At 31.3% G+C, this 12,238-nt stretch overlaps 1 protein-coding gene across 1 annotated transcript in view; it reads right to left on the minus strand.

Annotated features, from left to right (window-relative positions):
- LOC120072045 (isopentenyl-diphosphate Delta-isomerase I) overlaps window positions 1–3,731 on the minus strand; it is a 19,930-nt gene extending 16,199 nt beyond the window's left edge. Inside the window, exons 1-6 of the mRNA XM_039024468.1 lie at window positions 3,507–3,731; window positions 1,136–1,191; window positions 878–969; window positions 530–632; window positions 303–440; window positions 1–230 (exon numbers count right to left, since the gene is read on the minus strand). Of these exons, the coding sequence (XP_038880396.1) occupies window positions 1–230; window positions 303–440; window positions 530–632; window positions 878–969; window positions 1,136–1,191; window positions 3,507–3,571 (684 nt within the window). The 5' untranslated portion in view covers window positions 3,572–3,731. The remainder of the gene's footprint in view (window positions 231–302; window positions 441–529; window positions 633–877; window positions 970–1,135; window positions 1,192–3,506) is intronic.
- Between the last annotated feature and the right edge of the window lie 8,507 nt (window positions 3,732–12,238).

Raw genomic sequence — 12,238 nt, forward strand, 5'->3', positions numbered from 1 at the left:
CATGTCAGCAGCTTCCTTGAGAGTCCCCTTCTCCACATGATCCCACCAACTGAACAAAAAGTTGTCCACAACAAGCCTGAACCAAGGGGAGAGCTTCAACCCCTCTTCTCCAGCATCTGCTTTTCTTAGAAGCTCCTTCAACTGCTCCTTGGTTACATATTTCACGTCTGCCACTTCGTCCGGGTTTGGGTTCACATTGACATCTCGAACAATGAAGAGGAGATAGTCCACTGCACATTGACAACTATAAGGACAATACGAAATTCAACCGGAGTTGTTAAGAGATGAGCTAAGGAAAGTACATTCATGCTCCCCCCATTTGCCATCAGAGGGTGCCTTGTATAGCATACGACCGAGGGGAATGAACTGGTCGACTGGGACGTCTTCAGCAGGAATACCGAGTTCATCTAACAGCTTCCGCTGGGCAGCATTCCTTGCACCTGGTATTTGAAGATGGAAAGAGTAACCATTTATTATAAGGAGGTATAAAAAGAGTAGGGGTCATATCTGACAGTTGCTATAGACATACCAAGAGCTTCCTCCTCAATTAGTTCAGATTCTCTATACAATGGATGACTGCAGCAAGTGTTCGTCCAGACAAGCGGAAACGTCACTTTTGTCGCTGATCGTTGCTTCAGAAGTAACACAGAATCAAGTATGTTAACAGCTTCCTCATTCAGAATACAAAAAAATTATATAGATATGAAAAATAAAAATGACAGCAACAGAAAGAAACAAGAAAGTTAAAAAAAAAACATCCATGCCTAGAATCAAATGTCCTAATCCGTCAAAAACATCATCATGGAGCCATATACATAGATCAAATAACCATTAATTCAGAGGCAGTGCAAATCGGAATCTAACCTAAATTACATACCTGAAGAAGTAATTCATATTTGGAATTGAATAAAAAGACGCTGAAAGCACGATGAAGCCAGTTCTTAGATTCGATATTTTCCATCAAGTGACCTGCAGGTTGTATGAGCAAATTGTGCATCATCAATCCCTATCCAGAGCTCAAAACTAGAGTCATTAACAAGGAAACACAAGTGCCAAACTAAGCAAAATCATAACTACTAGCATTCTCATAAAAACTTGCTTCGAACAAATCAATACTGGAAAAAATTTTACTTACAGTTATATTTGGATTCATGACCAACAACCCGGTCATTCTCATCCACTAAAATGCACCTGTCCAGCAATTCGAGATTGATACAAGGCAAATGTGAGTCATACATGATTGAGCAAGCATGATTTATTTTAAAGGTTTCGAATAGAAAAGAAGGTATGAACAGAAAATCTTTTGCCACAGGAACAGTCTAGATGTGCATAAAACTTTGAATTCCCTCGAGTTATGCACAAAACATCATTGAGCAGATGAGAACACATGATATTTTAGGGTAATACTAATAGCCACTATAATCCAGTGAAGCCAAGGTAAATGCCAAAGAGAAGGAACTCAACAGACTGGTGAAGCTTCTCTCTTAAACAAGGATGAACTACAGCGTTAAAACTAACATAAAACGAGGAGATAAAAAAGAAGTTGAAGAATAAAATGATGATCTGGTCAGTAGCCATAAGTTCACCCATTCAGGTAACCGCACTTGCACGGGAAAATTAAACTGTTTAAGTTCACCCAAACAAAAACACAGAAACTCGGAAAATATAATAATTGGTTAGATTCATCAAAGGAGCAACTCAGTTGGTTAAGGCACATGTCCTAAATCAAGAGGTCGACGGTTCAAATCCACCTATGCTTGGACTCGAGAAAGGAAAATAAAAAAGACAAAAAAGAAAGGAAAAAAAAAATAAGTTAGATTCATCACAGACTTCAACTTTTGAATTTCGTGGCAATTTAAAAGGAGGCAGATTTCACACTTGAATTCCTGCAATTCATTTATTCCATCATTACTTACCGATCGATAGGTCAGGATATGGTGGGATAAAATTATTTCTGAGTGCACGAATGAGAAGTGTACTAGGCGAATAAATTTACTAAGGTTGGTCAAAGACCATTAAATTGAGTTTAATTGCAATAATTAACACCAAACACCTACTCATTAAAAAAGAAAAAAACTACAAGCTCCTACAAAAGTCTTGGATATGGCTATTAAGGCCGTGTTTGATAACTATTTGATTTTTTATTTTAGTTTTTAAAAATTAAACCTACAAATACCTCTTCCACCTCTAAATTTTTTGCTCAGTTATATACTTTCTACCAGTATTTTAAAAAACCAAGCCAAGATTTGAAAACCAAAAAAGAACTTTTAAAAACTTGTTTTTGTTTTTGGAATTTGACTAAGAATTCAACTCTTTTGTTCAAGAAAGATGAAAACCAAAGTAAGAAATCGAGAGAAAATAGATCTAATTTTAAAAAATCAAATGGTTACCAGATAGGGCCTAAACCATACAAATTAGGTTACTTATTGAGCCACAGATGTTCATCATCCTAGAAACTTCAAAGCATCAAATTATCAAGAATCTCAAATGAAACCCAATTCGACTAGTTTGAAACACCTAATCTGTAACTTTTCACTTCCTTTACGGCGAAAAAGAGGCTTAGATTTGTTTTCTTCCTCATTCAAATACAAGCTTCCACCAACAATCAGAGAACATGCAAATTAGACAAAGAAGAAAAGGAGATGGAGAATCTATTAACTTTATGTGACGAAAAGATCAAAGTCAAAAACAACAACAATGCATAAAACCCGTAAAACTGATGAAATTAGATGATGAAATATAACATCAGAAAGAGAGAGATTGTCAGATGACCAGTAAATTCAGGACATGAAAGTTATCCAAAGTCAAACATCTATTGCACAAATTGATGAGACTGGATCCAGATTGAGCATATCATATCATCAGAATCTCAATTGAGACCCAATTCAACGGTTCAGGAAATCAATAAACACAAAAAACAGGCTTCTGAGTTCACTCCTTCCCCCAACATAACGCTACCACCAAAATAAACACAAAAACAAGCAAATCCGAACAATGGGAGAAATATAGGATCAACCAACAACATAATCACGAAAAACAATCAAAGTCAAAAGAAGCAAAACTACATAAAAACTTAATCAAAGAAAAGAAGAAAGTGAAATGAAATGGAAAAATAACATCAGAAAGAGAGAGAGTGACCATTAAACTGAGTTCATTTGCAAATTTTTTCAACGTACATCTTCCTTCATAACTCTCAGATATGATAATCATTCAAACTCAAACAATCCACTCCATAAATCAACGAGAACGGCTCCTAAAATTGATCCACAGAAATTCACAATTCCAAAGAAACCTTAAGCATCCAATAATCAGGAATTCAAATCAAGACCCACTTCACTCCTTCCCCAGAACACAACAATGCTCCAGCAAAAAACACAAAACAACCCAAATCAGAGCGACAGAAACAGAGACAAACCAATGAATCAATCAACTAATCAAAGTCAAAAGCAAAATAAAAATCGAAAGACAACAACATGAGAAACAGAAAGGGGAAATAGAAGACGTACTCGTCTTCGAACATGAGACGCTTTTGGACGGCGTCCATGGCAGCATCAGGAAGGGCGTCTCCCATGGCGAGGCGTTAGGATTGAAGGGAGGGGAGGAAGGTAAAGAGAAATCTGAAGGGAAAGTAAGAAGAGGGAAATGTGAGAGAGAAAGAGAGAGAGATGAAGGAGTATTTAAAAAGTGGTGGTGGTGATGAAGAAGAAAAATGGTCAGAGACAATGTTGAAGAATTGAAATGAAACGTCCGCCATTGTTGTGTTGAGTGGAGATCACTTGATCTGCTTCCATACATAACATTCTTGTAACCTTCCGCGCGTGCTCTTCACGACACCGTGGTCGAGAGTGTTCCTTCATATGGGGAAGACATTAATTTTAAATAACAAAAAAAAAAATACAATTACCTTTTTAATTATTATTTTTTAAAAAAATATATAGAAGGTCTCACCCGTTTTATAAATATGATGCATGTGGAAATATAAGATGTTAATTTAATAAGTACTAGAAAAAATAATAATGAACAAAAATGGACGTTGTCAAAGTCTTGATTTGTTAGTGATTAAGATAATCGTGATTCAAATCACATAACTTTTGATGTATTACAAAAATTACAAATTTTTCTTATCAACTTTTAATTGATAAAATAGGTTATATTATCGATTATTACATCGCTTAAATTATATTAAAATTTGTAAAATTTGATTCACCAACCAAACATAGTAATATATATTTAAAACAATATTGTGTTGATACTAATTATTTATTTTGGTAGTGTTTTTTTAATATTAATTTACATCCTTAAATTTTAGGGTTGCATCAATTAAGATCATGAACTAATAATTGTACCAATTTAAACTATTTTCTTAAGTGTATTAATTTACACTTTTCTCAAAGTTTCGTTCAAACCATATCGTGTGAAACTTATAATTTGAGTCAATTAAACTCATTAAGTTTCACAAGTCAATCAATTTAAACATTTCATTATGATTATCTTTGAAAATTTAGATCTTTCATATTACGATTATCTTTGAAAATCATTCATGCATTAATTATCAAAGTATGTAAAGTTCTTCAAATGTCGGATTTACAAGATGGGCAATTAAAGTAAATGTATGTACGATTCTAAAAACAAATCCTAACTATAAAATAAATTAATTGGATTTAATTGATATAAGTATAAGTTTTATATGAAGCTTTTCCAAACAAAACATCATGAAATGTGTAAATTGACGCACTTACAAAAATTTAGAAATTAAATTGAGATAATTATTAATTTATGATTAACTTGATATAATCACTAACGTTTAGAAGTATAAATTGATTATTATTAATACGTATTGTTGTTGTATTATGATACAATGGACGATTAATTAATTTCATTTCATTAGTACTGTGTTCGCATGAATTGTGATTTTCTCACGATTAATGATATGAGATGACAAGTATCGTAGTTGATTGAACTTAAACCTAGAATTGTTGGTTTTTTAATGAAACTTTTGAAAAATTAATCTTTTCAAAATAAACAAGTTTTGAGACACCCTGACTTTAGGCCAACTTTTGGATTTGGATTTAAATTAATCTTTTCTTAATAGATTTTTATTTAAATTTAACGTAATTTATTTTTAAAAAAATTGCCACAAGTAAAAAAAAATAAAAAAATAAGAGTATTAGTAAATATAACAATGGTTCTCCAAAATCGTAAATATAGCAAAAAAAAAAAAAAAAAGATTCCCCTTATTCCCTTTTTTTTTTTTTTATAATTTTATCTTCATTTAGGTATCTATATTTGGTATATCAATCAATTGATATACTTTATTTAAAGAATATCATTTAATACAATTGATAGACCATGACTTTAATTGGGCTATGGTCAATATTGTGTTGTCGATTATGATAAATATTATTTTCATTTTTATTTTTTGTTGATGTATAATTATTTTCATTCGATTTAGTTCAATTTTGATGATCATGGTAAATGTTAAATGCGTTAATTTTGTCAAGCGATATACCAAATATAAATTATATTAGTTAATCTATTTTATTTCTAAATTTTGTATATGATTTTAATGGTATATAAGTTATATTTCATTTGGTATATCAATTGTATAACAAATATTTCATATTTTGTATATTATTGACTGATATACCAGATTTAGGAAGGAAAAAAATCATATCAATGATATTGTTGATATACCAAATATGAAGTATATCATTTAGAGTAATACCTAAAGTTTAACATTGACATTTCAATTATATACTAGTACTAATTCAAAATGAATTGCAAATGATATATCATAATAAGCAGAAAATACAAGACTAAGTATCTGGTGTATCAATAATTTATCAACATTGATTTAAATTTTATTTAAATTGTAAGATAGATGTATCAATAGTATATCAGTAGTCATTAAAAATTGGAACAGTTGCAAATATAGACATTAGACCCAAAGTATTAGCAGATATAACATAATGTAAAAAAAAAATGCAAATATGGCCAAATTTAAATAGTCTCAATGACAAACCATATTATTGGTAAGAGTCTATCGGTGATAGACCATATCACTGGTAAGAGCCTATCAACGAAAAAGTCTATCGATGATAAACTTGTCTATATTTGCATTTTTTTTAAATGATGTTATACACTTTGTTATTATTCCTAAAAATGTTACCAATTGTAATTACCTTTAAAAATTCATTTCATGTACATTTTTAGTGTATCAATAATATATCACTCATGATTTGAATTCATTTTAAGTATTGTACTGGTGTATCAGCAATAGATCAATTCAAATTTTAATTTCAAGTACATATACTATTAATGCATTAGTTAGATACTTATTCAAAATTTATTTAAAGTATAAATTAGTTTATCAATATTCTATCAATGCTCACAAAAAAAATAATTTCAAGTATATCATTAATGTATTAGTAGTATATCAACAATTCTTCTAAATAAAATTTTGAATATAACACTGGTGTATTAGTATTATATTAACATTAACTCGAAATTCATTTCAAGTATAAACGTTAGTATATCATTGGTATATCAGTACTTCTTAAAAATATATTTGTTCAAGTATATCAATTATGTATATTAATATACATGTTCAAAATTCAACTTCAAATGTAACATTAATTTGATTGGACGAGCTAACATTGGTCGATGGATTAATGACAAGTATATCTTCGAGATCTGTATTTATACAAGTTTCATCATTTGATTTATCTACTTTTGCATCTTTAGTTTAATTTAAAAACACAAATAAATTTGTAAATGCTCTCAAATTTATCTATTATTAATTTAAATGAATGACCGTGTGAATTTGGAATTGGCCAAAAAATTTTAGTCAACGAAGACTTCTCAATCAAGAAATTAATTATGTATAAAAAATCGAGATTGATGTAATTTTAGTGTTGGTACCAGTACTTTGAATGTGCAAGAAAATTTGTTATATTACTAAAATAATGTTTATGTCGTGACTTTAGGTTGCAATGTCTCATTTTTCTTTATTTCATTTAAATAACTTTGCAATAATAATAATTAACAAATAAATAGTTTTTCTCAAATAATAATAATAAATAGATAAAGTAAATTGAAAGCAAAAAAGGCAACCAATCCTTTATTATTTGAGATACGATCCTTTACCATTTAAAACTAATTGCCATTTCAAGTTTTTATTCTAATCCAAACATCGTTAACCATTTTACCCATGTGAAGGTCGATCAATTCCATTTTGATCGACCTTCTTAATATCTATGATTTTTTGGTTTATGACATTTCAATCTTCGAACTTTAAAATAGGAAAAATAATTTGAGTCACTTTTTTTCAGTATAATTTGGATTTTAGTTGTCGTTGTTGGTTTGCATTTAATTATTTAAAAGATTGGTGTAAGCTTGTCGAGCCCAATCAAAATGACATATCAATCCCGCTAAAGATTTGTAGTATCTAGCAATAGACTGAGTCAAATCCACAAGGAGATGAACTTAATCTCTTTAAGCTAAATATGAATGTAATAGAAAGGGGAATTGGTCTATAAGAGATTAAAAGTAAAATTGCACGAAATTAAAAGCAAAGAAAATATAAACAAACTCATCACTCTACATTCGGAAACATGAAACATTGATAGTGAAATCAAATTCTTGGTTAGAAGTTCAATCAACTTAACTGATAAGGCCAAAAGGCCTTTTAAGGTCCCTTAAAAAACCCAATTCTTTCAACGTCTAGCAGGGCATGAGAAACATTCCATACTACTTAATTAATCACATAAATTATAGGGATTGATTGAGATACCCTAATTAGACTGACCAAATTCAGTTGGACCATTCTTCTAATTTTAAAGCCTATATCATACAAGCTACGAAATCTAGGAAAAACCTAAACACCACATATATGAGCAGCTTATGTGTTACTAACATTAAGCATAACTAAGGTCATGCATAGTGGAATGAACACATGCAAGGCGATAAAGACATCAATTTGATCAAGCATGTCATAATCAAACCATTTTAAACTTATATTATAATTTGTTGTGTCAGCATAACTACTTAAAATCTATATTAAATAGATAAACCCTATGATCATTCATGTCAAATTGTCAAGTATATATACGTACTAGATTCCATTGAAAGATTAATGATGACTCTTAAGTGACTATTATCTTCCTCAACCAAAACACCGAATGTGCTAAGTGGGATTTCTCTCTAGATGGGATTCAAAAAAGGCTGACGGATTATTGTTTAGGTATATCGGAGACTATAACCCTAAACCTCTCTTTATATACTAGTTCAATTAGGGTCCCATTAAATCCTAATTAACTAGGAATGAGCTTCTATCCATTAAGTCCATACTCAATTAGGAATCCAAGGCCTTAATTAATTAAATCACATAATATGACCCAATTTAATAAAATAATCTAATGTGATAAAATATTAATTTACATACATAGCCCATATTTAAATTATACGTATTATTATTTAAATACGTCTAACAATCTCCCACTTGGACTATGTTTGTGTACCTGATCGATATAATTAAATCACATAAACTTCAAGCGTGCATAAACATGTTATTTCAATAATAGAATTCCTCTTTAGTTCAATTTGGTCTCTCTCTTGTATTAGCATGGAATCAATGCGACTTTTGTCACTACCCTTGTAATTAAACCTTCTTTGAGCATGAATTCAATACATTCAATGACATAGATCAAGTATGGATGGATAGCATGAAAACCACATGCAAAGTGATCTAGATCATGCTTATTTCCAATTGGTTCGTCCAAATTCCTTAGTGAGATTATTCTTACAAAACTTTATGTTAAACCGCGTGCATGATAAATATGTCCAGATAATAAATATAAACCATCAAATTTATTCTATATAGAAAAAAAAAAAAAAAAAGGTTAAAGAGTATCCTCAATAACAAACTCCCCTTAAACCATGGAATTAAAAAACTGACTAACACTCATATGAGCTACATGTTCATGAAAAACTTCAGGTGGTACACTTTTAGTCAATTGATCTGCTCAATAGAGTTTACTCCTATGTGTTCTATAGAAATTTGATCATTTTGAACTTTTTCTTTAACAACCAGAAACTTCACATCTGCATGCTTTGACTTCATATTGCTTATGTTGTTATTGGAATACATCACTGCTGACTTATTGTCACAAAATAATTTTAATGGTCTTTCTATGTCAACCACTATCTGCAGTCCAGTGACAAAATTTCACATCCAAATTCCATGATTAAACGCCTCATAACATGCTATAAATTCCATAACCATGGTAGAAGAAGCCATAAGTGTTTGTTTAACACTTTTCCAAAATACAACTCCCCCAACCAACATGAAGATATAGCCTAAAGTGGATCGCAAAGTGTCATGGCATCCAACATAATCGGAATCAGAATACCAAATGATCTTCAAAACTTCTAATCTTCGATAAATGAGCATATAATCTTTTGTTCTCTGTAAATACCTTATAACCTGTTTGGCTGCTTTCCAATGATCCATCCTCGGGTTGCTGAAATATCTGTCTAACACTCCAACTACGAACGCAATATCTAGACAATACTTGAGCATATATTAGACTTCCAACAGTCAATGAATAGAGAACCTTCTGCATCTCCTTAGTCTCGAGCACAGTCTTGGGACATTTACCTAAATAAAATTTATAACCTTTAGCGATCGAGTTATCTCCTAGTGCACAATCTTTCAAGCCAAATCTACTCAAAATCTTTTCATTTTAGTTCTTTTGTGACAATCTCAAAATACCTTGAGAACGATCTTTTAATATTTTAATTCCTAATACAAAAGAAGCATCACCAAAATCTTTTATCTCAAAATTTCTTTTGAGAAACCTCATAGTATCATGGAATAAACTTACACCATTACTTGCTATGAGTACATCGACATATAACACCAGAAAAATAGATTTACTCCAACTGAACTTTTGATATAAACAATCTTCCACTATATTCACCTCAAAACTAAAAGAGGTAATTAATTCATGGAATTTATGAATACCATTGACGATAGGCTTGCTTGAGACCATAGATGGATTTCTTCAATTTTCACACCATAGACTTTGAATTACCAAACACAAAATTTTTCGGTTGCACCATATAAATCGTCATCAATGTTCCCATTGAGAAACACAGTTTTTACATCAATTTGGTATAGCTCTAAATCAAAGTGAGCTACCAGTGTCATGATTATCCTAAAAAAGTCTTTCAATGAAACCGGACAAAAAATCTCTTTATAATCAATGTCTTCCTTTTGAGTAAAACTCTTTGTAATAAGATGAGCCTTATATCTTTCAATATTGTCATGTGGATCCCTTTTGGTTTTAAATGTACATTTACAACCTATAGACTTCACTCTTGATAAAAATTCGACAAGTTCCTAAATATCATTGTCTTTCATAGATTTTATTTCCTTTTCCATAGCATTTATCCACTTTTGAGAGTTAGAACTTTGTAGAGATTATTGAAAGTTGATTGGATCATCTTCCATTATTCCCACATCATCCTGATGTTCTTAAAGAAATACAATATTATCATTTGGAGTTACACTTCTTTCTCTAGTGGATCTTCTTAGTGGCACTTCTTGAAATTGTTGAATTTGAACTTCAGGTTCAACAACGGGGACTTCAATGTTGTCTTGTTCAATAATTGGTTCAATAGTGAAGTTAAGAATTGGAGTCTGAACATCATTTATAACCACATTAGGAAAAGAAATTGATTCCTCTTCAAAGACAACTTTCCTTATGTTATCTCTCCACCTCTAATCCCCCCCCCCCTCAAACTCAACATTCTCAAGGAATTTAGCATTTTTCATCTCAAACAATGATCTAAAAGTGGGATCATAAAACTTAAAACCTCAAAAGCATTCAGAATACCCAACAAAATAGTAGCTAATAGTTTTTAAGTTCAATTTTTTTTCGTTAGGCCTGTAAGGCCTAGCCTCAATTGGATAACCCTAGATGTGAAGATGCCTAATACTATGTTTTTTTTCCTGTTCAAAGCTCATAAGGGGTTTTAGCTACTGCTTTACTATGTACTATTGGGTTTTATGCCCTAAAACTCGTAGATAGTAAGTGTTATTAATTGACTGCCATCAATAAAGAGTTATAAATGTTAATTCAATAAATGTTATTGTTTTGTGTTGTTTGTCTATTTTTTCTTAATAACCCTAAATCCAATAAACTAACATCCAAGGCAGCCTTACTAGTCTTGAACTGCATGTGGAGACATATAGGGATCAATGTTCAAGATACAGCCTGAAGGATTTATAATATAGGGATAAGACTGGGTACCTTATCTTAGTAACACTATGAATACGACCTACTTTGTATTTGTCACAAACACAATGATCCAACACGTTCGCAACACGTTCGTGTAGTTGACATGAAAGTGGAGGTATCCTTTGCAATGATTTTTCATAAGACTGGACCACGAAATAGTAACCACTAGATGTAAGACCGTTAACTAGTTAAATTCCTATTACATTAAGATGACCTAGGCAACTTAGTCTTAATCTTGAGTATATTACGAACTCCTGTTCACGAGGGATTGTCCTTTGATTTGTACGGGTGAGGGTCGTCAGTTTGGCGATCCAATATGCCTACCATTTTGGGGGACAAGACCGAGCGGGGAATTGGAAACATAATAATACAATATAGAATTCACTCATTCCCACCTTTAGGGTAAATAGATGAGTGTTCCCTTAATTAGTATTTTCGGAACTTGAACAAAAGACCTTACTCTCTCATTGACCCGAGAGGGGTTTCTATTTATTGGTTGAACCATAAACAGGTTGTTCATTAGAGGAGCACTGGTACTTATGTAATCAGAGGTAACCCAAGGGTAAAACAGTAATTTGACCTAGTTGGAGTTATGAATACTCGTGAAGGACTAACTTGTTGTTATTGATCTATATCCGTGGACACATAAATATATTTGTAGTGATAAGAGTGCAGTTGTGGGTCTTTATCTTTAGTAGAGTGTACCCACTGTTAACAAATATTGATTAATTTGGTTAATGAGTTTAACCAATTAATCTCATATCGTTGAAGTTTTTTATCTATAGGTCCACCAGGTCCCCTTATTAACTCACTAGAGGATATTTGAGAGGGATGATCTGAACTGTTCAAATTAACTTGAGGAAACCATATATTAATGTGATTAATATATAATTGATTATGGATATGATATATATTCATATTAAATTGAAAAGTAA

Source organism: Benincasa hispida, chromosome 2 (assembly GCF_009727055.1).
Source record: "Benincasa hispida cultivar B227 chromosome 2, ASM972705v1, whole genome shotgun sequence".
Lineage (NCBI taxonomy): Eukaryota > Viridiplantae > Streptophyta > Magnoliopsida > Cucurbitales > Cucurbitaceae > Benincasa > Benincasa hispida.